General features: G+C 39.5%; 1 protein-coding gene across 3 annotated transcripts in view; it reads right to left on the reverse strand.

Annotated features, from left to right (window-relative positions):
- The window catches only part of STK32B (serine/threonine kinase 32B), a 188,421-nt gene that overhangs the window by 48,769 nt on the left and 112,618 nt on the right, over positions 1–27,034 (reverse strand). For 2 of the 3 annotated variants that reach the window (XM_059817922.1, XM_059817923.1), the window contains exons 5-6: positions 13,402–13,439; positions 4,166–4,255 (exon numbers count right to left, since the gene is read on the reverse strand). In XM_059817922.1, the coding sequence (XP_059673905.1) occupies positions 4,166–4,255; positions 13,402–13,439 (128 nt within the window). The remainder of the gene's footprint in view (positions 1–4,165; positions 4,256–13,401; positions 13,440–27,034) is intronic. The other variant, XM_059817924.1, reaches the window with a different exon arrangement.

Below are 27,034 nucleotides of genomic sequence, written 5' to 3' on the forward strand. Positions count from 1 at the left end.
TCAGACTTCAAATAGGAATGGAGGCTTTAGAGACAACATTTTTTCTGTTTATTTCTGTAAATTGGCCATAGGAAGAAGTGAGAAATCCTGTAAGTACCTCTACTAAGGGAAAGGCTGGAGAGTGCCCCCATATCTGATTAAACATAACAGGATCCACATGGGAGTGAGCCTTTATAAATGCCCCAGAGAGGGAAAGAACTTTCATCACCTCTCATACCTTCATCATCACAAAAACCAGCATAAGGCATGTCCTGCAGGAACTACTAAGTTTCCTTGGTTCTGGTGCTCAGCAAGGGCCTTGCTTGAAGGTGATTTTGTCTTGTTACATTGAGGTTAAATTGTGGTTTAAATTCTTGGTAATGGAAGCTTACTACCAACCATAGAGCCAATCTCCCCAATTCTTTTTTTCCTGTTTCAGTCATTGTCTAAATGGCTTAGGCAAAGCCACATGGAAAGTCTGTGACACAGCCTTAAAGCCAGAAATCATACAGACTTCAATAACTATCAAATGAAAAGTGAGTGAAAGCAAAACTTTCTTAAAATGAGCACCGCAACTGAAAAGTCTTTGTAGCATTTCACTAAAGATATGATTCTTCACAAATTAAAAGTGTAAACTAAAAGAGGAAAGGAAGTCAAATCAATGCACTTAGAGGAAAAAGCAGCACCAATGTGCATCTGGCCGTATCTGTCAAACTCTTAATATTTGAGGTTTGCTGAAGCTTTGATACCCAAGCTGTACCACAGAGAATTCTCACCCATCACTTTTCCCCTGAAATAGAGGATTTTTACAGCTCTAAAAGCTTTTCTGTCTTCTTACAGCTCCAAATAAATGCAAGGATGAGTCTTCTGACTCTTGAGTAGCAAAGACTGAACTTATGGCTTTTGCAGTGGTTTTGCATTTGCAAGGGGTGAGGAAGGCACACGGAAAGGAAGTAAGCTGGTGGATGGTGCTGTAGTCTCTTCATAAAGGGAAAGAGAGAAGTTTTCTTGTACTGTTCCTTCTTGTTGTGAGATTGTTGGATACAGGGGCGACCTGAAGTGTGAGGAGGAAGGTTCAGAGGCAGAACAGCTCTGCAAGGTAAGCCAAGATAACAGTTTGCTGGTGTGCAAAGTTAAAATCTTCTTCCCATCTCCCATCTTTCCTCCACTCCAGGTCTATAGTTTACCTCTTTCCTTGGGTTAGCTTGGGCTCTCACAGGAACCCTCCAGGAGCTCATTTATCTCTCTGGGAAGGCAACAAGGCTCAGCTGTCTATGGCACTCCAGACTTAGGTTAGAGAAACTATTTGCCATGATGTTAAGCTGAGGAGTGATTACAAAACAATAAGGCTATAAGGATGTATCTGTCCTGGAGATTAGTATTTTCCTACTGGGTACCAAGACTCCTAGTATTTTCCTACTGGGTACCAAGACTCCTAGTATTTCCTAGCAACTGGAAAATATCATGGAAAGGGACATAAGAGGAGTTTAGGCAGGATGGACTGGACTTAAGCATCTCTGCATTGAATAGACAGGTTTTCTAAGATGAATCTCAGCATTTCCCTTCTTTGTACTATCTCTTGGCAAAGATCAGCTACACAAAGAACAAGTTACTCCTCCTCCTTGGGGTGGAAGGTAGGAATTCCAAAAGGACATGGCCATTTTTCAGAGTTTTATCCTTAAAATACCAAATCATGGTACTTAGCACTTGCTACAGATTCTTGTGCTTTCTGTTGTTAAAAGCTAGGTTTTTTTCTTGTGAAAAAAGCCTGCCAGCAGAGACCACTAATGAACTAAGAAGGTGGTCGTCCACCAATGTGTGCAGATGGACTGAAAGATGCTCCAAAGGACACAAAGTTTCCTGTTAACTCTCAGTAAAGTATTTGAAGAATACTTACATACATTTTTGTACAGTTGTTTTAGCTAATCTGCTTCTGATCATTAGCCACCAGACGATCTCTTCATTGCACACATCCAGACTGTGACAGACAGATGCTAAAATGCTAACTGACCCCTAAGCAAGTACTCAGCTTTTTTCTGCTTTTGTAATAATTATGTCTTCTAATGTAAAACTGTGCAACCACTTCAAGATTAAAAGTATAAGGCCATCAAAACAGTCATTTAGTTGACTACCAAATTAAATCTCAGAAAAGACTCTTGTTATTTCTGCTGTCCTCATCACAATTAAATATGGCAAATGTCTTTTCTGAACTTGTTTGAGCTCCTGCAAAATGGGTACTCAAGGGTATTTTTGAATACTCTATGTAATAAGAATTTGCACATCTAATGACAACAGCTACTAGAAGATTCTCAGCAGCTATTTAAGCAGAATGTGTGAGCTCTGAGAAATAAGCTTTTCACAGAAATATAAAATTACCATATCAAAAATGTTGGAATCTTTTAACATTTCAGTCATCATGTATGTAAGGGTGCTTCTGTGAATGTAATTAGTTTCACATGTCACAAATAGTTGTACAGCTATTTGTCTGTATGTGTTGGGGGAGGTCAAATTACTTGTAGACAAAAAATGCTTTTTTCCTGAGATTTTGTTGTTTTGTGGGGTTTTTTTTCCATAAATAAACCCACCACACATTGGCAAAAATGGTCAAGCAAGTTCATTTTAAACTAAAGCTGTTGGTGTAAGTGAGGTTGCAGCACCCCTTCCCCTCTTTTTTCACCACAGTGAGTAGGGACCCTGTGGTGCAACATCAAACACTCAGATACTGGCCCTGAGGGGAAGCTCAGTACACAGACTTGATCTCCTAATGCTATATATATCGCATGCCTGTGCAGCGTTGGCTATCTCATCTGAGTAGAGACACTGAACTAGACACTCAGCTAAAGCTACCCAATGCAAAATGCTGAGAAAATTTTAATCTAAAACCTCATTCCTCTATATAACTTAAATGCTTGGTGCGCTGGTCCTGAGCCCAAGAGGCACAGTGTGGCCACACACATGCTGTTGTATCCTATTAACTGCCAAAACAGGATGGCTATGCACAAGCTGCTCAGGGGCAATAGAATCCAGCCCCCACTAACCATTGATTCGTGACAAAAAAAATTACACCATATCTGAAAATGAGACTCCGCTCCAGTGCCTGGGACTGCTCTGACACAGTCTCACAGCTGATATGGAGGCACCCTGCAGACATCTGCCTACTTCATGTACAGATTGGTACAGTGAAAAACGTGTTAATACCTGTCTTGGGCACATGCTTTTCCTCCTCTGCTAATATGCAGAAGTGTGGTAACACAGTGGCCTTTGGTTCCCCAAATGACATTTTCAGAATATGATCTTTTACCAAGATTTTACCACTGCATGGGTGTTAGATGTGCTCTGAGCATGTCTGCTAGAGAAAGTCTGTTGGAGACACACACATATCTCTTAGTATGGTTTCCAGAACCCAAATACGTTTAGTCTTAAGCTAATTATCTCCTCAGGCAATAACAATTCTGTATACAGACAGAATTAAAACAGTAGATGTGTAGGAAGCCACAAAAAGGACAGATCACACCTATTCTTAGTGACGGAAGCTAGCCTAACTGGTAGGACAAATGACCTTCAGAAGATGCCTTCTGTCCTTCAGCTTCAGGGCAAGTTAGAATTATTAACTTAGCCAAGATGTTTAACTTTTAGACACATGAGGACAGGTGAACTGAATTTTACTCTCCCAGCCTTCAATCTGTCTATGCATTTCAAATACATAATTAAAATGTATAAAATGCTCCTAAAATCCATAGGGCAAGCACTTAAGTGGTTAGTTACTTAGAACTCTAATTTTAAACTGACACATTTTTGAGGAACTCAGCATAGTAAAGCAATTAAGGATGTGCCTGGACACTTTTAAACTAACACTGTAAGTTCTCTGCTAGATCATAGCCAGTGGTACAAATGTAATCATATATTCTTGTCTGCAGTTGTAGGGGTTTGCAGGAAATAACACAGTTGACATTGTTTGGTTTTGTGAAGCAAATTCAGGAGAACCTGTCTGGAAGCAGTGTAGAGACCAAGCTCCTGCCCAATCCCTCTATCTCCAATGTTTTCCATTGCCAACACATACATACTGTCAAAAAGAGAAGTTGATCACATTTCTTGTACGCTTTTACAATTTAAAGTCTTTTTAATATACCATTAGTCAAGCTTAACGTGTGACTTACATTTTTTAAATGGTCTTGAAAAAACTTACCCATATAGGGTTTTGTGCCAGCCATAGAAGAAGCTTTTTCTGAGCCTTTCACTATGGTTGCTATGTTAAAGTCAGTAATATGAACATGTCCTGCAATTACACAAAATAAAAACAGAAGTTAAAATAGCACATCATAAAAATATCCCTCCCTTTGTTTAACATTTAAGTGATAATGGAAAGAAATTAAATTGGAAAAAATCATGATAATTCATGGAAACTTACTGTTAAATGTTACTCATAACTAGAAAAATCATACTGGCAGCAAAGTGATGGAATACTTTTCTTGTATGGTTACATCCACTACCTGCTCACAGTACTGAACCTTTTTTGCTGGTCACCCCTGAACATTCTCCTGCCATGGATGTTAAGGACAGTAACTGTCTTCTCAGAGCAGTAACATGGAGGAGCAGCACGTGAAGCTGTGTGAGCAATCTACCTCTCCTTATCTCCAGCTAGAGCTGCCCCTCACAATCTCAGGTACTCATGACACCTGTCAGCTATCACATCCACTTCAGCCTACCATCAGCCTGGCTTTTTCTTAGTCTCCTCAGGGCAAAAAGGGAGCTGAGAAGAAAAAGGGTATAGTTATCATACGATAACTATAAAATTGGATCCATGGTAGCAGAAAAGCGTGCATGTAACAGCAGCAGGTCCCAAATGATCACTCATTTGACAGCAAGTTGCAAGATGAAAGATAACTGACAGAAGTCAGCCTAGGGACTTGCTGCCTGACTAGCCAGACAGCTGATTTAAACTGAATTAATCAGGCTGGATGGCCCAAACCTGCTGTCATTTTTTCCTGGGGTAGTTTACAAGAAACATAGGTTAAATTGCTCCACCACAGTGAAAAAATAGTTGTTAATCCTGCCTTGCCATAGGCAAGTAAACTGAATATAAATCTAGCCTGAAAATCTGCAGACTTTTAATTTGATAAGTCTGCTGTTAGGTTTTGCATCTCCACTTAAGGAGTAGTTTTATGTTGTGGAGGGATGCAGGTATTATGCTCTCTGTGATTATGTCTGGCAATGCCATTGGGGAGGACAGGGTACAGGGAAAGGTACTCCCTTCCCTGGCTTAGCCCTGCACTCAGATCAGGATTAATACATCATGTGTTGAACTAGAGTCTTGAGTGACAGGTTCCTGTGATTTTTTTTTCTTATCAAGATCTCAACCTCATTCAGTCCACAGAACGGAGCAGGCTTTGGGCATGATGCAGTTATTAAGTGAGGGAGGTTGTTATCACATTTGCTGCCAAAGATGAAAAGAGTGTAACAAATGACTAATGTTGAACGTTACCATGGTGCCTGATGGAGGAACAGCAGTCTCCACAAAAGATTATGCTGACCCACAGTCTAACCTAGATCCTGCTCAAAGTCCACAGGAAATGTATCTGCCAACCTCTAACAAGTCTGCAGCTACACATGAGTGAACTGAAATTCTCAGAGGCCCCTAACTTGGCCAGATCTGAGCTGGTTTTGAAGGGAAAAAGGAAGAAGACACATCCCACTGCTAAACTTAAAGTTATTTCTCCAAATGGGAGATGCTGTAGAAGTTTTCGATTAAATGGTTTGAGTGCTTTCTGCACTTTTCTCAAAAATAGTGCTTACATTTTATGGACGCTTTCTTCCTAAGAGCCCCAGCCCAGGAAGACATCTGCACATGGCAGACAAAACCTGTGAGCAGATGAAAGCGATCGCTCTATAAGGGGCGGGAGGTGTTAGGCTGCCATAACAAGAATTAGTGTTCACAGCCCAGCCTGCCATCAGATTTCAAGGTGGTGTTCCTCCTTCCTGCTGGCTGGAGTGTAGCATGTTTGCAGTTTATTTCTGCAATAATAAAACACCAAGGCAGAAGGCTTCTTGAAAATTATAATTGAACCACATACAGCCACCTCATGGAAGTAGTTTTAAACAATTCCGTGTACACTGTAGAATGAAAAGCTGCAAGGATCTCGTCAGACTAATACTTTCTCTTTTTTTGACAGATAAATTTAAAGTTCTGTCATTTTAATGACAGCATTGTAAGTGATGCTCCCTATTAGAGTGCCAGCATGGTAGCCTGTTGCAAAACACCTGTCACATAACATCCACTCAGACTGATCCAAATAGTTGATTTGCAATGAGAATTGTCTCTCCATTTTGTTTGTTTTGTGCATTGTTTTCTTTTCCATTTTGTTTGTGCATTGTTTCTTTCCCTTTTATTAGATTTCTTTTCATTTAACAAAACCAAAATAGCACACGTGAAATGTTGTGTATGCTGGTTGATGGTTTTTGTTAAAAATACCTTTCTGCAAGGTAAGGGATGGATTGGGAAGACAAGTTCTGCACAGTTCCTCTGCATCCTGCCTCCGATACAGCAGCAATGGGCAGCTCCTGTACATGTAGCAGGGCACAGCAGAGCCATGCCTGTACCACTGGAAAAACTCCACCTTTGCTCTTCCCCATTGCAGGGCCACCCCATGGCCCATGGGCTGCCTGCAGTCAGCCTTTGCCTGTTGCTTAGAGGATGGCTAATTGGCTATGGAGGGAAGGCAATGTGTCCTGTAGGCAGGTGGATGGCTGTGCTGCCACAGGCACTGCACACAGCGCTTGGTGGGAGCTGGCGGCATGGAGAGAGGCTGTGCCTGGGATTGAGTCAGAGCAGGGGCGGTGGGGAGTGAACCCCCTGTGCCTCTCAGCAGTGGAGAAGGTCTGGAGGGATGTCGAGGCAGAGCTCTGCCTGCCTGCGCACACCACTGAATGGTTTCAACTCTTTTAAGCCTAGTGACTGTTTTTGTTTGGGTTTTTTTTTTTAAGTTTTTCATTCCTGGTGTGAATATTTCAAGAGGCAGTTAGACCCCAATTCTCTATGGAAGTCTTTCTAATCACCCTCCAAGAGATCTTTTTACTGCAACTGTTGCATATAGGAAAAGGAACGGTTGCTATTGCTGCAGTAAATATGCTGGGATACTAGCTACTTCATACTGTTTCCAAAGTTTCAATTCATGGGGAGTTTTTCCCATCTGAGCTTCACACCTTGTACTTGATCTCCCTTTCTGGATATTATTGTGAACAACTAAATGTCAAAACCAAGTCTGTACACTGGCTCCCTTCTCAGTTAACAGGTACAGTATTGAACTAAGCAGTATGTCAGTACCACTTGGGTTTAGCTTTTAAGAGCTGTGAAGCAGAGCAGTGCACAACAGATTCAGCAGTACCTAACTAAATTCAAGTATCACAGGGAAGGGGCTCATTGCTTAGTCCCAGTGGCTGCATGGCCCCGTATGATTATAAGATGATGGTGGAGAGAAGGGAAGAAATGGCAAATGACCACATGCCTCTGGCTCTCTGCAGAGTGGCTTTTTCAAATCATCCCAGACTGCACAGATTTCATGCACGCTAGCACGTACATAGCAAGCAGAAAGAATCTCAGTGGAAATTGTTTCAAAAATTGCATTCCTCCATTCACCTTCCAGTTAAGGCTTTAACAGGGAAAATTTGTAAGTTAATACCTACAGCACAGTGTATGACTTTGAGAAGCTTTATGCATGCACTTCAGAAGCTCTGTGTGGCTTTTATGCCTCACTTTTCCACATCTCCTGAAATCCCAGTATCTGAGATAAACAGCAAATGATCTTTGTTTGGATGTTATTTAATTTTTAAACAAATCGCAATGACAATTAAAACAAGTCCTGAAAGGTGGCTGAGGCTGGCTGACTAACATTTAGCAGAGGAAAATATACACAACTTCAAATCTCATTGGATTTCTCAGAGTCTGAAACCAAAGGGGTGAATGTGAGGGCAGAGAGAAGAAATACGAGACTGGAGTTAATGCCACCGACTCAGCATGCATCAAAGCTGATGGGAAATCTCAACACAGTAATGTTTTGGAGCAAATTCAGATCTGGTTTGCCCTCAGAAGGTCAAACCCTATGAACAATTTAAAAAAACTCTCTCTGGGTTCATCTGTACTATGTACAAGAGCGTAAGCTCGTATCCACGTGAATTTGGCACGACTTGGCAGTCTGCCACATGTCATCACGGAGATTGTTAGAAACCTTATTGTACTGCTATAGATGGGTTCAGCGAGGCTGTGCATTTCAAAAGGGTAGGCTGTTTAATGGCCATGTAGGCATGTAAAAGTCTCAAATATATTTTCAAAGTGTAGATAGCTTCAGGTGGAAGAATTATGCTGAGAACGTTCATCTTGTTAATCAACATCGGAGGGTTAAATGAGATACAGTGCCTGAAAATTGTCTGTGGGTATGATAAGGACCAGCCCTAGTGCAGACACACCGGGTACATCTTTGGTGGAGACTTTATGTCTCCCAGACATCGCTATACAGCAATAACGTTGCTTGCCAGTTCTGTTGTTCAGAAGTTAATATCGGAGTTCAAAATACTGAATTTATGGGTGGTTTTTTTATCCTGTTTTTGGTTTTAAGATGAAGATTGCTCATTGGCTGCATATTTCAATTTTGGTGTTTGTTTTCAAATGAAAGCTGAGATTCTCATGTAATCAGGGAAACAGAGTTCTAAGAAAACTTTGATGACAATAAACCAATATAATAATATATAATAAGGCACATATGAATGCCAGCTTAAATCTGCCTTGCTCTCTCATAAGAGAAATGATTACTGAGTAAAACTAACAGATGCAAAAATCCAGCCTAAAAAAACCCAAAACCTAATAAAATATAATTAGTCCTATTAAGTCTCAGAGTGAAATGTTAGGTCTGTGATTTCAATATGGAGCACCACCAGGAAACAGTTCCAAGACTAGAAGTAAGAGGCATTCAGTGTGATTAGCAGGTAGCACCTTCAAAACGAACAAACAGGCAGTGAGTCTTCACATAATCTGTGTTTAAGCTAAGGACTGCTTTGCCACAAAATGTTAAGGATGCTAAAAGTTCCCTCCACTCAAGGAAGCACCAGAACAGACCATGGAAAAGACCACTGGAAGTTATTATATGTATGGAAACCATATCCAGCTCAGGAAATGCCTCAGTCACAAAAGGCTGGAGGTTGGGTAAGTAAGTGGGAGAAGTAGCACAAAAACTTTTCTCATTTTGTATCCCGCTCTGTCATTCACTTTTTGGAGACTCTTGGAGATAAGAAACTTAACTAGATGGGTCTTTGATCCAGTATGGTTGCTCTTCTGCTCCAAAACTGAAAGCCTGTATACCTGTAACACTATCTATGGCAAGAAAGGGGCAAAGGGACCAGAGCAGTGCCTTATAAGGAGAAATTAAAAAGGCTGAGGCCCTTCAGCTGACAGGAGAGTGCTGAAGGTGTTTTTGAATATCATGAAGATTGTGATTGTAAGCTATTTTTCACCAAGTCCTGCAATTCCAGAAGTAGAAGATGTTTTTTTGAAAGAAGAATGTTTCAAAAATCATAGAAAAAAACACTTCTCTTTCATGAAGGATGGTGAAATTCTACATCTTGTTGCTCCAGGAGATTGTAGAGGCCAGTATCAGCAGCAGCTTCAAAGAGGCAGTAGACAAACTCATTAACAAAGCTTCATCCAGATTCTAAAGGGAATATACAGAGTTACTCTAATATCCTAATACAAAAATTGTGGGTGATAGGAGGCACTGAAGCATTTGATGACCAAGTGGCAAAGGGTGCGCTCCATGAATAGTATCTCCTCTTGTCCCTGGTTGTGCCAGAATACCGGCGGAGGTCTTGGGTCTGACCCAGCAGGGAGTTCTTCCTTGGTAAACCGAGCAGGGTCCTTGCTGGGTCTTACGAAACTGTGTCCTGAAACACTTGATTGAGAGGAAATCAAACCCTTGCAAATTTCCTGTAAACAGAGTGTAATAACGGTGTGGTGGTCACTCTGCACAATGCAAAACCTGGATGCCAAAGAAGAGCTGCATAATTTCTGCAGAACGACCAGAAATGTTAATATCAATGGTGCTACCAAATACCTATAGAAATAATGTTATCATCTCCGAAAAAAGGCAATGTACTGATCTGTTTGCCACTGCTTGTTTTTCTGCATTTTAGGCATTCCACATCTCCTTAGACATCATAGCTAATAGATCATGGGAAGATTTAAAGACATCTTTAATTTCTTTGATATTTCAGAAAAAAATACAACATGGACCCGACTTGCCAGCTTTCAGTTCTAAATGCTGTCATTTCAGTTATATGGTTCTAAACCATTAAAATAAAAGGAATAGTAGAGGAAGCAGAATACTGTTATTAAGAGAATGCTATAATGCTTTTCTCTGTACAATACAGCAATAATGGCTCTCCTGAACCATCAGGTAGTCCCTTCAGCTATCACTGGAATAATTCTGTTTCAGATGCATGTTAGCAGAACAGAGCACTACTACTAAATTTAAAGATTAGTGTTAGTTGTAAGAGGAAGAGCTTTCTGGGAAAGCTGAGAGGAAAACGTAACAAAAGAGCTCTATGGACAGCATTCATTTCCTTAGAGAGCTCTGATTCTGGTTCAGAGAATGAACCCTGACACCATCCCCACTTTCTGTCCTCAGAGGGGACTCCTCTATGGGATGGAGAATCTCTCCAGGAGACCAGGCAATCATCTTCTGGTAGGGGCTGAACACTATTTTAAGCAGCTGATTACCGCATTCTCATGTAGCATTATGCTTCTTGTGATCATCAAACATTTATTTCCACTGATGCATCAGAACCTGTGCTCAGCAGTGTTGAGATGTGGCTTTGCTGAAAAGTATATGGGAAAATTCAGGCTTCCTCTGCCAGAATGGTTTTGAATATGTTGTATACATTTTCTTGTATGTTATTTGTAAATTAGATTCATCATTTTTATGGGTTAAGAAAAATCTCCTGTTTTCACTATTTCTATATTCCTGAGGCATGTTCCCTAAGCCATACATATAAATTATAGTGAAACTAGCTTTAATGAGCAGAAATATCTATAATCTATAATCTTGGTATATGTTATGAAAGTCAGTCAGTTTAACTGCTTGAAGATATAAGGCAATGTGAATGGCATAACACTACACTTTGACTTCAGCCAAAATAGGTTTCTTCAGTGAGGTGAAAGAAATCTAACTCAGTGAGACAAACTCTCAATCCTGAATGTTGTGCATATCCAATTCCATAATACTTTGTGTAAGCACAGTTTGTTTAATGAACTGTAAGAAAGACCTAGGGGTAAAGTCAAGCGTATAGGAAACTGTTGTGCCATCTTAGAAGCCACAGGCTAAAATAAAGTTCCTTCCTGTGCACCTGGTTAGACTCATATTAGGTGAATTTGTTATGCTTCCTCTACAGCCTAGCATATTTATGGCGCGTATATTCAGCACATTTTTCTGTTAAGTGAAATCTGATCATGCCGTAAAAATGATGTTCCTATGTTGTGACCTAATCAAAGCTTTTCTGGACTTCAGGTATAGCATTCGTCTTGCAAAACATACATCTGTAAGGAGGGTGGATGTCTGTATCTTTACTCAAAATGTCTAGGTATCAGTCACCAAAGAGAAATAGATACTGGTGTATAGTGCAGACATCCAAAATGGGTCAGGTGATCTAAAACATGTCTATGTCCTTTAGTTATCTGTAAAGGAAGCCTATGGTGATGAGCATAGTACAGACGCTTGTCCTACTGATGTCACCTCATTTAGTGAGTTGAAGTGTGTGGACCCTTATCAAGGTTGAGAGAATTACATCTCCCAACCACATAACAGGTCTGTGAACCAAGGGTCCCCAAGCTGATTAATTCTGCTGACCCACGTCTATTTGCAAGTCAGGAGAAGCATGGTTGTTTCACCATTTGTCTGCAGGTGGGCTATGAGGGAGCAGTATTCTGCTGCTTTGCAGAAAAGGGGCTATCCATCCCAAAATTTCCAAGCTGGCTACAGTTAATTTTGTTGCTGAACAGCTTATAGTCACCAAAAAAACTTCATTTTGCAGCATATCATTCACTCTGGTGTAGTTTCTTCTCTGCAATGCTTGAGGCCCCATAGGAAAGCTCTTGCAAGAGGCTGATTTTGTGCAGTAATTGACCTTGATGAGGGGCAAGGAGAGATAAGGGCAACGGTACTTCAAAGGCTGTCAATCAGAGATTTAACACACTCATAGTCATTTCATGTTGCCTTTGACGTCTTTAATTCACCCTGGACTTAAAGAGGAGAGATTTCCATTTCATGCTTGTTTGCTGATACTAGTGTCTAGGGTACATTAACACTTATGGGTCTGAAATATTAAATTCCTGAAGTTCTAGATGGTTTAAAACTCCAACATCATTTAGCTTTGTTGGCTTCCATATTCCCGGGACAAACTCCAGTTATTTGTGATGTTACCTCTTTAATCAACTTCAACTTGTATACCCAGCAGCTCTGCAATGAATTTTGAAAGATAATGGTAATGTTGGCATCCTTTTAAGTTTATATTTTCTCAAAGATTAATTGCTTTTAATAAATTTCTGAGGTGAACAAAGCACAACAAGACTTTCCCACAATAGCAAACACTCATCTCCTTTTTCCATTTAGTCTTCCTCCCGTACATATTTCTGTTCTAACTGATACAAGGTTAATGCCTTCTTTACCTGCATTTTCTAATGTTCTGCCTATGAATAGCTGCAAAAAGATGCATGAGGTTTTAGCAAAACGCTTCATACACAGCGTATGTGTAAAATTTAAGTTTAAAGAAATTAGCTGCTTTTTTTTTCATACCACACTTTTTTGTTTGAGATCATGGAATTAGTACTGAAAGTTCAAAGCTGATTATGTTGTCTAGTCTTTTTTATGTTATTTAATCCAGAACTACATGTAGAGCCATAAAAATTTTGCAGACTTGGAGGCAAATTTCCAAATTCCATATCTAAATTTAGGAAAGTAATTTCAGATACCTACATGAGAAATAATTTGCTGTTTGAAATTTCTTAGCCCTTCAGAAGTTCTAAAGAGAAACTAAGTGTTTGGTACTGTTCTACTGGTAGACCCCTAAAAAGGGATTATGGTGATTCACAGTAATCCTCTTAATAAAATATTAACTTCTTTTTATCAGGTGTCCCTGGTGATCTCAATTCATGTTAAATTTCTTCTGCTTCAGGTCTTGCAAGTGCCAGATCAGAATATTTTTTTTTGCAATAGGAGGGAAAATTACAAAATCCACAGGATGGACAGAGGGACTTTGAAGAAAAAGTCCATATTTAGGTAGGAATCCAACATCTGAGGCTGATTTACAAAGCATGTCATGAGTATGTCACTGAAATCTCAAGAATTAGAGATATCTGAGAGAAAGCAGTCAATATTCACTTACCATGCTCATCCAGTAGTATGTTGTCAGGTTTGATGTCCCTGTAAAATAAGGGAAGGAATGCATTACATTTCATACCCAAAGAAAACGTGCAATTTTAAAGTTTTCCCCATCTGGGTATGAGGGCCAAGTCACTTAAATCATTACAAAACCAATGAAAACCATATCATACATAAAGGCAAATGATTTTTATCTGCATCTTTTTACTACCCTGAGAAAACATGCACACTAAAAAGGCTCTCTAGGTTTCCATTTCATGTGGTTTTGTTTTCATATGGTTAGCATTGACATGGATTTGGTTTTCAAGATTACATACTTTATTCTTTATAGCAGCGGGAACAACGAGATGGAAGATTTGCATCTAGGAGGTGCCTGATTGCCTTAGGGACTCTGCATTTGACAGACCCAAGAAATCATTTAATTGGAAACATCGGTGATCTACCCTTTCTGCCAGACCCCGCTAATCTGTCATGCTCACATGCATGATCACTCACATATTGTAGAGTCCTGCTAGCTATCTTATGCTAATTGGGTAAGTCTAGCAGCTCTCCTTATAGCCCCTGAATCCCCACTTGGCTGTCTGTAATGGCAGGTACTATGCTGGGGAAAGGAGCGGGGGTAAGGAAGGATGGAGATTAAGATGTGCTGAAGCATCAGCTGAACCCTGCTTGTTCTTGGCACAAGGGAACAACATTACCCTAGAGAGCTGCACTTTCAGGATCATTTTCTGTTGACCTACATTCATGCTGCTGTCAGGAGGGATGGAGACAGCTTTTCACCACCGTTGTCAGGCCTTCCCACCCTCTTTCTTGGTACAGCATCATTGCTCATGGTGCAGACCTGTTCTGGGGAAACTCATCTCTTCCCTTTGCCAGCCTGGATCGGTCCCTGGTTTGGTTCACCCTGCATCTCACTGAGTGTGATGCGGCAGTGTTGTGTGGCACTGCCTTTTCACTGGCAGCTTGCGCTTCATGCACTTTTGAAGCCGTGTTCTTGGCGTGGCATTGCAAGAGTAGGAGATGCATCAGTCCACCTTGAGCAAAACATTTGGCCCTTGGGCTGAATTTTCCACTTATCTCAACAGAGAAGGCACTGTCAAAATAAGCTGTTGGATGAGTCTGCAAATGAACTCCAAACACTTCCACCTGTGTAATTTCTTTTAGCCGAGGGATAGCTTGATTATTCCAGTTTAAACATTTCCTAGGAAATCCTATCCTGACTGAAATACATACTAATACATACTTAGATTTCGCTAACAAGTTTTGTCCAGTGTGCCCATAAATGGAATAAAGAAGAAAGTGAAATGTTGCAAAAGGAGAATGTGATACACCAGAACATTTTTTTTTTTAAATTTTAATTAGAGAATGACTTCTAAAGTGAACATCATACAGGAATAAGATAGCAATAGCAATTATAATATGTATATTACTTGCATGATATGAGCTCAGTCATCACCCAAACTCCAGACCTTTATTGACAAAAGAAGGAAGCTTACCGTTTAGTATTCTAAATTCCACACTTTCTAGCCCTTCCTGAGAATCATATGAAATTGTGAAGTACACTAAATTATGTTTACAGTTTGTGCAGCAGCAGCTGGGGAAACGTAGGATAAATAAGAAATTACTCTGAATTATTCCCTGCACATTTGGAAATAATGTAGGATGTGTATGTGTCTGTGTATGGAAAAGGATCTCACTATGAATTACCATCTGGAATGGAAATTTAAAATTACACTGATATTTCAGTGTGAAATACTGTATTTTTTCTGCAAAACTTACAGGCTATCTATAATTGCCTGATTCAGTAGCAGTTCTAGTTATAAGTGTAATATAAGGGGAAATCTCTCCCAGAACCCATCTCACCCACAAACCTCCAAACTCTGACTTGTCTCTTTCCTCTCCCCTGTAGTTACTTGGCATATCATTTACCATATCAAAACCTCTCCTTCCTCTGCTTTCATATGGGTGAAGTTGTGAGTTACAAGCGAACTGTAGGATTAAATATCTTTGCTTGTATTATAAAACTTCTCTTTGGTTGAATTATCGTAGGAAATTCTATACATTTTTATATGTAATGTTATATCTAATCTCTCAATCGATGAGACAGTTTTTCGAAGAGCTACTGTTCAGCTGCTGTCAAATATATTTGCTAGTAATAAAACGATCTCCGATTTTTTATAACTGTTTTCTGGTAAGAGTTGGAATTGTGATTTCATGTTGACTAGTCTTTGTGGTTCATCCACGACTTGAAAATATAGCAATGATTTTCAATGGAAATAAGCATGTCATAGTTTTGACTGTTGAATTAAATATTTTAAACTTTGTCTTCACAAAGTTTAACAAGCACAATCTCACTCTGCACTTAGTGCGTGGGCAAAAAGATTGAGGGTCACACCCAAGTACATCAGGGCCTTTCTGTGGCTTCCTAAAGGCAGTGATACATTTAACATCACTCCAAACTGTTTTCCCTAATTTAAGAAAACAAAAATTAAGAATTGGAATGGTACAATCATTAGTACTTCACTGAGAATAAAACTGATCAAAAGGAGAAATTCAGCTTTATGAGCTACCACCATGTGTCGTCTGCAGACTTACTGAGGGAGCACTCAATCCCCTCATCCACATCATTGACAAAGATACTAAACACAACTGGCCCCAATACTGAGCCCTGGGGAACACCACTTGTGACCGGCTGCCAACTGGATTTAACTCCATTCACCACAACCCTTTGGGCCCGGCCATCCAGCCAGTTTTTTACCCAGCGAAGAGTGCACCCCTCCAAGCCATGAGCAGTCCGTTTTTTCAGGAGAATGCTGTGGGAAACAGTGTCAAAGGCTTTACTAAAGTCTAGGTAGACTATATCCACAGGCTTTCCCTCATTCACGAAGCGGGCCACCTGGTCATAGAAGGAGATCAGGTTGGTCAAGCAGGACCTGACTTTCATAAACCCGTGCTGACTGGGCTTGATCACCTGCTTGTCCTGCATGTGCCAGGTGATGGCACTCAGGGTGATCTGATCCATAACCTTTCCTGGCACCGAGGTCAGACTGACAGGCCTGTAGTTCCCCGGATCCTCCTTCCAGCCCTTCTTGAAGATGGGAGTCACACTGGCTAACCCCCAGTCAACTGGGACCCCTCAGGTTAGCCAGGACTGCTGGTAGATGATGGAAGGTGGCTTGGTGAGCACTTCTGCCAGTTCCCTCAGTCCCCTTGGGTGGATCCCATCCGGTCCCACAGACTTGTGTGTGTCTAAGTGGTGTAGAAGGTCACTAACTATTTCCCCTTGGATTGTGGGGGCTTCATTCTGCTCCCCGTCCCTGTCTTCCAGCTCAGGAGGCTGGGTACCCTGACAACAACTGGTCTTACTATTAAAGACTGAGGCAAAGAAGGCATTAAGTATCTCAGCCTTTTCCTCATCCTTTGTTACTAAGTTCCTGCTGCGAAGATGAGTTTAAACAATTTGAATATCTGCTATGGTATTGCACCATTAAATAGATAACACATTTTTATTGCCACCAGAAAAGACATTGACAAATCCACTTGACAACTGTATGTATCATCAAATATATTCTTCATGCAGTTGCATCTGTAATGTTCAGAAGTCGAGCAGTAAAATTAGATCTGTGCTTATCTTTCTGTGACTAATTCAGGCAGTGGCTGATACTTGATACAGATGCACACAGACCGTAAAGCCTTTCCTACCTAAGGGCTCTGCCAAGTTTGCTCATTTTGCTCTGAGGCAGGACTGTAGCTGGGGACAGGTACAACAGGGTGTATTGCCTTGCACAGAGCTGCCCAACCCCTCAATCTCTTGAGGCAACTCAGTAGACTCAAAACCCTGCCTCAAATCTCAGAATAGGTTGTTTTAAACTGCTTTTTCAGCAAGTAAAAGTCATGGGTTAACTTAAGTCAAAAGTGAACAAGTTTTTAAGTGAGACGCTGCTGTTTTGGGATCATGTACCTGGAGTCGCTCATGATGCATAGATTCACATGGCAGGTGAGAACGCAAAGCGGAGAGTCACCACGAAGAGTGTGCCTTCCAGCAGCACTCTGTTATGTGGTTACCCCCAGTTTACAGTGTGGCACTAAAAGCTCTCCCCTCCAGAGGCAGCTTGTTGAAAGCTCCACAGACTGCAGAGGGGTGAGGCCACTGCTCTGCCCTTGCACTGACTGCTGCCTACTGGGTACAGGGCAGGAAGGTTTCAACACAGTAGATGGGAAGACTTGGCAGGTCTAGTAGCATTGCAATTAAAGTTACTGGATATATTCAGAATGGAGGGCTTCCAGCATCTGTTATAGAAAAGACGGCTAGTTTCTTTAAATAAATACTCTAGTTAAATTCATTTAAATAGTAAAAACACTGTTTATGTAGGAAGGTGGATTTAAAAGATAAAAACTCTTTAGTTAAGCAGTTTAAATTCAAACATGTTAAGTAAGTGAAATTCTGTTTTGACTACGCATCGATTTTTCAGAAAACGGTTTTCCCCTTAGCAAGCACGTTCATACAACAGGGTGTGAAATTCAGCGCCTTAACTTCAGGGTTTTCCTGTTATGCATATCCCTAGCTAAGAGAATGAACTGAAACACTCATTTCATAATCCAGGTATCCTGAACCAGCTCATAAGAGAAACTGAAGAACTTTTGCGAGGAGCAAACTCATTCACAGTTTGGATTCAGAAGAGCCCTGGGCTTCCCTCTAACCATTCACCAAGCAATGACCAGCAGAGCTATGGCAGTGTCCTTGACACTGATTTCATAAACACAACTTTCTCAGTCTGTATCCAACTCTTTTTATACACAGAAAAATCAGAGCAACATAGAAACGGAAATAGAGAAACCTTCAAAGCCTTTGCTAAGTGACAGGACCAGGCATAACTAATATAACAGCTGGCCCAAGAAACTCAGAGGTGTGGACAAATGAGAAAAAACCTGGAAAAAGCACAGTTTAATTGCCACTTGTTGATATTGTCTGTGAAAACATTTCTAGCTTCCTTCAATTGCCTTAGCTACAAATGTCAAACTAAAGCTGCCTGAAGGATGAAAGTACAGTAAGAAGGTTCTGCATATAATTTCCAAGTAGGAAAGAATGATTAATAATCTATTTGTATCTTCTATAATATCTAGGCCAAGTGGGCATCCAGTGCTTGAAGATTCTCCCTCTGCATCACAGAAAATCATGTGCGTGGCTTGACTCATGTTCACTGCATATGCCAGTCAGAGTCCCCTGTACTCACTGGAAAGGCTCACAACGATTATAAAGGACTCAAGTTCAGTTATCTGCAGTTTTAATTACTGCTTCCATCAATGTTTCTTTCAGGTGTTACTAAGTGGGGTAGAAGCAGAGAGGTCATGCAGTTTTCATCCTTGGAGGTTTTCAAGACCTGACTGGAAAAACCCCAAGCAACCTGGTCTAATCTTAAGGCTGACACTGCTTTGGGCAGAACATTAGACTAGAGGCCTCTGGAGGTCCCTTCCAGCCTGAATTAGTCTGTGAGTCTATGAAAAATAATGTATCCAAGTTCAAAGTCCATCTTTCTCATTCCCCCTCCTTTTGGCTACAAGGAAGTTCATGAAAGATTGAAGAGACCTGGGAGAGAACTCTATATGTGGAATTTAGTGAGTCTTTGGTATAGTCCATTGCAGTTGGAAGCTAGTCAGAGCTTCCACATGTTAAATTCTGTCATGGGGCTTGAATGCTGATGAAGAAAACAGTAGGAATAAAGAGCCTATCTTCAGCATGAAAGGAGATTAAAATTGAAATGCTCTGCAGTTCAGCACTGGAGAGTTGTAACACAATATTTGTTAGCTATGTGAATTGGTAAAAGATTTAAGATTATTTCACCTGAAGAGGACTCTGAGAAATCTCAGTAAGAGTGAACAAAACTAGGTGATTATATTGCCAGTGCCAGATAAAATGAAGAATAGACACAAATTATATATATCATCAGAAGGGGAGAATCTGAATTACTCATTGGGATTAATAACCATAAATAGCCTTCGAGAGGTCACACTTTTGTGTCCCTTATGTAGGTCAAAGAGTGATAGAAAAGAAGACTGAAAAACATGTGATGATGCCATTTGCTCTAAAGCTTGAAATCCAGAACAATCTCCAAAAAAAGTTTCACGTGTACTGCTATGAATTAGTGACCAGGACATTGTAACTTTTCATCTCTGTTGATATCAACTGGACGTGAAACATCGATCTAGAAATGAAAGGTGTGTGGTTGGTGAAGTAAACCATGAATTGTCCAGTTTTCTCAAGGAAAAAAAGTAATGGCTGGTTCATTGACTACCACTTCACATTGATAACAACTAATTCTAAGGACATTACAGAAAAACACTGGAAAAAAGGTATAATGTTGTAATTTAAAGCAAAGGTAGGTCCTTCAGGTTATCTGATTTCATAGCATCTGAAAGAAAACAGCCAAAAAATAAAAGATCTGGGGAAGTCTGAACAAAAAAATTCCCTGAGAGTAAAGAACAAATAGATTAGGGTTGTTTAGTTAACAGAAGAGATCTGTAAGATGCGATGTGACAGGCATATCAAAAAATAAATAGTATCTAGATGGTCAATAGAACTTTTCTATTTGCTTTTGGGACATGAAAACGAGGTTCATATTTCATAAAACTGAAATGAACTAAACAAACAGGGTTTTATTTATACAACTGAGAATTAAACTCAAGTCGATTACTACAAGACATAATTGCATAAAAATGCTTCAGAGGCTTAAACAAAGATTTAGCCATTGATGTGAATAACAGAACTACCAGCTAGAGTTCCTCCAGCTAAGATTAATCTAATTGATTTAGGAAAGCACTTCTACAGCAAGTACAGATGCTGTCTTCCTGTCACCTTTTTGAATCACATCAATAATAATGCCAAACACAAGATCTATGCTTTTCCTTAAACCTGTGAGAATTGAAAAACTAACACTGCCCATCTGTTTTATTCCGCTTTCATATTTTACAGAAAACATACAAACACCACAGGCTTGGTTTCTGCCATATTTAAATTTATGATTTTTTTGCTTTTGCCTGTATTTTCGCCTTATTTCATCAAAAGGTTTTATGCGTTTCCAACACAGGACAGCTGTTCTTTGCCAGTCCAAGCTGTTTTTTAATATTATCAGAAGAAATATTTCAGTTATAACAGCTCTGAATTCACATGTGTAATAACCCCTAACCCTTTATTTGGTATCAGAAAAAATCCAAAGTACATTCTTTCAACTTTATGTCTGATGAATTTCACTCTTTGCCTTGCTGGCTCAGAGCAGGATTTAATGCATTATCACATTTCCATTCTCTTGAGCTTCTAAAATCCCACAGTAACATCTATGAGCATTTCAGTTGATAGCAGTTTTACCAGCATGACTTATTAGGAGTGTTTCCACATTTTAATGATGATTGGTTTTCTCTGAATGAGGTCCGTTGAGGTTTCAACTCTTCATTAACCAAAGGTAACTTACAGAGGAAACTCAGGTGTGTACAAACATGAAATGAAGTCTTAGATTTTTAAAAGCAGCTCTTAACCGCTTTTATTTGAATAGACAGAAGACACGTAATCACTTTCATTCAAAAGACAGAATCTAGCATATGAACAACAGGTGTAAGTTGAAATGAGAGGTTCAGACTGGATATAAAGAAAAATTTTCACCGTGGGGACAGACAAGCAGTGGAACAGGCTGCCCAGAGGCGTTGTGTGGTGACCATCCCTGGAGTTTTTCAAGACATGACTACATAAATCCCTGGGAAGCCTGGTCTGACATCATAGCCAATCACACTTTATCCAGAAGGTTGGACTAGAGACCTCCTGAGGTCCCTTCCAACCTGAATATTTCCCATGATCTTTTATGAATAGACCAGTTCTGCAGAGAGCAACGAGGCCTTTCTCCACCCTTCAGGTCAGGAGCAGCATCTGAGTAGGTTCCTATAAACCACACCTAGCACTACAGCCCAAAACGAACCTCCTCCAGGGGCAGCGGTAATGCCTAGAGCCTATTGACAATAAAAATCCATGGGTCACATGATATGCTTGCCTCAGTCTGGATGTGGTGAGCCCATATTTACACATGTATCACTAAAATTCATTGGCTTACAGTTAAGGCAGCCTGTGCCCTTGCAGAATGCTAAGGGCTTTTTTCTCAGACGTCATTTCAAAATATCCAACAGAGAAATTAAATTAGATGGATTTTGCATTCTCATAAGGATGCAAAAGAAGCAAGATCCAGACGAAGGCCCTTGAAGTCAATGGAAGGATTACATTGGCTTCAGTAGACATTGTTTCAACCCTAATAAAGTTTTTCTCATACTCTTTAGTGCTGACAAGCTAACTGTATGTTGTGTAGAACAAATACTGAGTTTAAAGGCTTTTTTCTTAATTATGCAGCTCATTTCTTACATTACTGTTTTCACTGGGAAGAAGAAAATTGTGTTATGATCACAGAAAGTCACATTAACTAGTTTTTAACCTACAATGACCTTCACGATCCTGTTTTCTGTCTCTTTGTCAAAATAGTCCCAACAGTCATGACTGAAAGTGAGCACTGGTTGTATTCTTGGATATAGGAAATGCTATACTAAGACTAGGAGTTTGCATTGACAGATGCAAGTGTTAAAGCCTAGAAGACAGCTGCTAGCATTAAAAAAACCACAGTAAAAAGCAACAACTTCTGGATAAGAATCTGGAGTCATGCAGGGATAATTCCAATAACCTGAGTACCTGATTCTCTCAAATATTAAATTATTCTCAATTATTTGCTCATAACCCATTTATATACTACTGAATATACCTGACCAGAGCCTTTTATTTTTATTAGGGGTTTTTTAAGTTTAGTTAGTCACACCAATGTTTCACATTAAATCACAGACATATACCTGCCGCATAATAATAAGCTAATGTGACATGAGTAGTTCTGGACAATTTTCATTAAGATTAATATTAGCTGTATAACAGTTCTTAACAGCCATAAAAATGGCAATGAGTTGGGAAATACAAGTTTCAGCTATGGATTATTCGAGTTCACATGAGACTTATCACCAAATCAGAGCACTGAAGTGAACCATATCATATATTATGAAGGGATTTCTCCCAATTATGGAAAGAAATGTGACATTCTGATTTTCACAGATAGGGACCTTATTTCCTTCCTATTTGATATTTTGATTCACAAATAATACACATGTCCAAGGCGTGCAGTTCGTAAAGAAAGTGAGTGCATACATAGTGAGGTTTTCTTATGGCAAATTTGTTGAAGCTTTAGATGAAGGAAAAGTCAATATATACTGGCCACTACATAGCCAAGAGATGAATTTGGTCAGAGATGTTTTGCTTCTATAAGGGCAGCACAGAAATGATGTATCCCCCAGAGCTGAACTGTGCAGAGTACCTACCAAGACTGCTTGCCCGAGAAATAGCCTTAATGAAGTCTAATGCATCCTGTCTTCCTTTCATCAACATCTCATCACTCATTTATCTTTCTAGTTTTTTGTTCCTGACCAACATCCTTCCTAGTTTCAAGAAATATTCAATTGTATTAAAACAAAATCATAGTAAGAATCGCAGAGTTCTTTACTGCTATTTCCTGTCAGATGGATGGGAATGAAAGACTTCTCATTGCTCAGACCTCTGATTGCCAGTTCACATACCCCTCACTTAGATCTCACCAGTAATTGCTGCCACTTACTGTCCTTTCATAAAAAGACTTTCGGAGCCCTCTGTTCGTGCTCTAATGAATGAGGTGACATGACATGACCCTGGGAATCACTGTAATTTTGAAATTTAAAGTCTCCAGTAAAATTGGAAATTAGCTGAGAAGATGTGGTATTAGATTATGAAGAGATCTGTAAAGAAAAAAACTCTTGTGGATGTTTGTTTTTATGAATCTGGATGTGTTTCCACAAGGCACCACATCTGATGCCCAAGCCACCAGAATAATTAAGTTCAGAAACAGGCTTTCACAATTTATGGTGTCTGACTAAAACAGGAATAAAGAAACAATGTCTGTTAATAAAAGCCACTGGTCATAGGTGTGGACAGCAAATGCAGAAACAAGTGATTGAGATGATGAAAAATTAAAGTACTGGTGCTGATCTTTAAATATGTAAACTTGGGCTAATTCACTGACAACAAGAGACAAGTTACACAGGTAATTTATTGCTGCATGGCTTTTTCTGAGCTGAGCTATTTATAGGAATAAATAAAAAGGAATGCATCTTTTTTTAGGAATGCATCTCTTGAGTACGGAGAAAATTCCAGCACAGCTGAGATCCACTAATTCTGCTTGAAAGCAAACTAAACTGTTATTTTGCACCAGGATATCCATGCATAAATTTATCTTCTGAGAAGCAAAGTGTACAATAATTCATTCAATCAACTCAGACATTTCCATTTGCACTTTCTGAAGCCTGTTATACACAGAGGACTTGCAATGTCAAAGGGCATCGCTTCCAGTCTTTCTAGTCTGAAATGTCAAAAAGCCTAAAATATTAATTAATTCCATCCAGTGGAACTTACTTAGTCAGCCCTGTTTCCATCCAGAAAAGAAAATTAAAAAATCTGCATTTCAGACTCCAAGTAAGTCATGGAGCCAAATTTGTATTTTTGCAGTGATTTACCAGATACGGTTTCAGAATCATCAAATTCCAATAGAAGATTGTTTTTTTCAAATAAGTATATGTATGTGGATAGATAGATATCAGATGCCTTAGAAAAATTAACTCTTTTCTTCAAGAAGGTCTCAGACCAACAAACATGACAATTTAAAAGGCAATCTGGCTTTATCACAATGTTTTAATAGTTTTATGATCTTTTATTTATATGTTCAAATCTCACAGTACTCATTAAGGCAACTTCTAAATCTAGAAATTAATAGAACTCCACAGAATTCTGTGTGAAAAAAAATGAGTAAATGTTTCAGGATTTAAAAATCATCCCATCAAACTGAAACACCTTTGACAAGTTTCTATACATGCAATCCCAAGTAACATATTTATCACCAATCAGAAATATGTAATTTTGTTGTTACACAATCTGTGATGCACTATTCATGAACTTGACGTACTCAACAAGTCAGTAAGCCTTGCAAAAAAAGATCTTTTTATTGGGTCTTCCTATTAAAATCTTCTATTTTATTTGAAATCTTTTGTTTTCTCTGCAATTCCTACTCCTGGGGCTTTAATGCAGAAACAAAAAATCCATAATTACTTCCAACTAATTATCTGGTAGCATGCATTCATACGATACTAATCAGAATCCTATCACCCAGCCCATTACCACACTTCGGAGCCTTTTCCTTGTGTGAGCAACCTGTGCAGCAACAAGACCATTTTCTAGTATGTATGCAAGATATAACTGCTGTAATAATTATGACAAGTGAAAAGCTCTCACTAATGAAGGCCTCTGAAGACCCTACCTCTTCCTGTCTACCTCTAAAGAGGGTCTGGACACCTGGCTCAAGGTACTTAGATATATAGAAATATGTTACTGTTGTGCTGAGCGCTATGGTGCCTCTGGTTCCTTTTTAGTTTAGTACTATTTTTTACCAGGTGTCCATGAAGATCTTGGATTTTCTTAGCACTTGTACTAGCCAATTTTATATAGCTCTGAAAATAAAACTGTCAAAGAAGGCACCAAAACATGCTTATTTACAAATACCTCAACTGGAACAAGCTTGTTATTTTCCAATTTTATCTCCATTTGGAAAAACACAATTATGAAAAGATCTTCAATTCTCTACTTGTAACAATAGGTGGCAGTAATGATATCTGCATTTGTCTGAATGGCCAGTGGTCTTTGGAAACACTGTATTTGTTAATTTGAGGTTAGAGAAATAGTTGTAGATATTGTTATCCTAGTTTGAAGAAAATGACCTTTTTAAAAACAGGAATCCTATACTGAGCCTTTCACATTTCTGGGTATATACAGCCAGCTAATAGTCTTCTTTGGCTAGGTTCAGCTCCTGAATTTCAATGGATGCTAAATTAAAATAAAAATATTAAACACAGAATATTTAATTATATTGTTCTTCCTGAAGATCCAGTATGACTTTGTCACAGAGGTAATTATATACTGCAAGAGCAAGAAAAATAGGTGAAGATCCTTATATGCTATAAAAGCTAGAAAGGTTTGTCCAAAGGAGAATGTGAACCTGTACTTTGCCTCCTCTGTGTTGCATTGTATAAAGTCTCAGAAACTGGGATTGGAAAGTACCACTGCGGCCATATAAACTGAGCTTTTACATACCAAAACCCAGACTATGTTATCCAGGATTTCTCTTCTGGACAAAGAGGTTCTTTTCCAAGCGATCATTAACCAGCACAAATTACTTGCAGGCAATCTGATGGTTAGTTTTCATCTTGCCTGAAGGACTCAAAGTAATGACAAATGTGCCACTTCCTTTGCTAGAACTGCTTTCTAGAACTAACACTAGACGTGACTACAGCCCTTGGGCTTTTGGGTAGCTCTGAGAGGAACCTTGAACAACTGTCCATGCTGTGACAATACCAAAACATCACCACATTTTAAATAAAAAGTCTTTTCAGCCAAATGCTTCTCCAGAGCACACGGAGGAGTCATGCAGAATCACCACATAGCAGTAATTTGTTGATAATCTTACAGACGATGACTCTAATCTTTTCTGTGTTGTAGTGTCAAGTATTGCTGAGACCTTCGGTGCAAACAAGCACAAGGGTCATACCCCTGTGTGTGAATCAGTTTTCAAGAACAGGTGACATCTCTGATAACCACGGGAAGTGCATGACTCATTAGACACTAACTAGAGTGTGGCATTTGGAAAGAATTATCTGGTCCAGCAGGAAAGCATATACAGTGTAATGGTGATGCTTCTTTTCTCAGAGATACCATGTGAGAGCTTTTGACTAGGAGTAAGGGGGAGAATGCACTCAGCATGTACTCTGCCAGCAATTGCACGAGTATTAATCTCCTTCCAGTAAAAGGCATAGGCCCTCTTCCAATTTACACAGGCAGAAATCCATGTGTGAAACTAAATGAGAGAAGAAATTGATTATGTTTGTCATCTGTTTAAAGATAAATCAGAAGACTATTGTTGCTGATAAGCACGTTTGGCTTTATCTGTTGTAAAAAGCTAGCATCGAAAGTGTGGTGTTTTGCAACGGCTGAAATCCATTTAGCTGCTCCTTTGTTTTTCACTGCAGGAAATACAGAATAGATACATTCAAATATATCACATCTCCAAGAGTTTGCTCACCTTATCAGACAACCTCAAAAAGAAAATACACAGAATTCCAAACACATACATGTGCTTAAGTCAGACACTATTGATAGTCTATAATTACTGTATAATATCCCTAAAATTTGCCTTAAAAGCCTTACCAACTTGTATACATAGAAGTTCATTAGACACCTGTTAGAGCAGCAGTATATGCAATAACAATATCACATTGTTTAACAACTATTTCCTTCATCCATACCAAAGTGCAATTAATTAGAGCCGCCATAGCTAGCCGTTAGAGCACAGTACAGCATGGAGGACTTCATGTGCAGCTCAAGGAAGATGACAGCAACTTCGAAAGGTTTCAGGTTTTCAGCAAGTGCCTGGGCAGCCATCCCTTCAGTGCAGCCGTGAAGCTTCCCGTTAAGCACATTTTCTGCTGATTCG

This window comes from Gavia stellata, chromosome 5 (genome assembly GCF_030936135.1).
Source record: "Gavia stellata isolate bGavSte3 chromosome 5, bGavSte3.hap2, whole genome shotgun sequence".
Classification (NCBI taxonomy): Eukaryota; Metazoa; Chordata; class Aves; order Gaviiformes; family Gaviidae; genus Gavia; species Gavia stellata.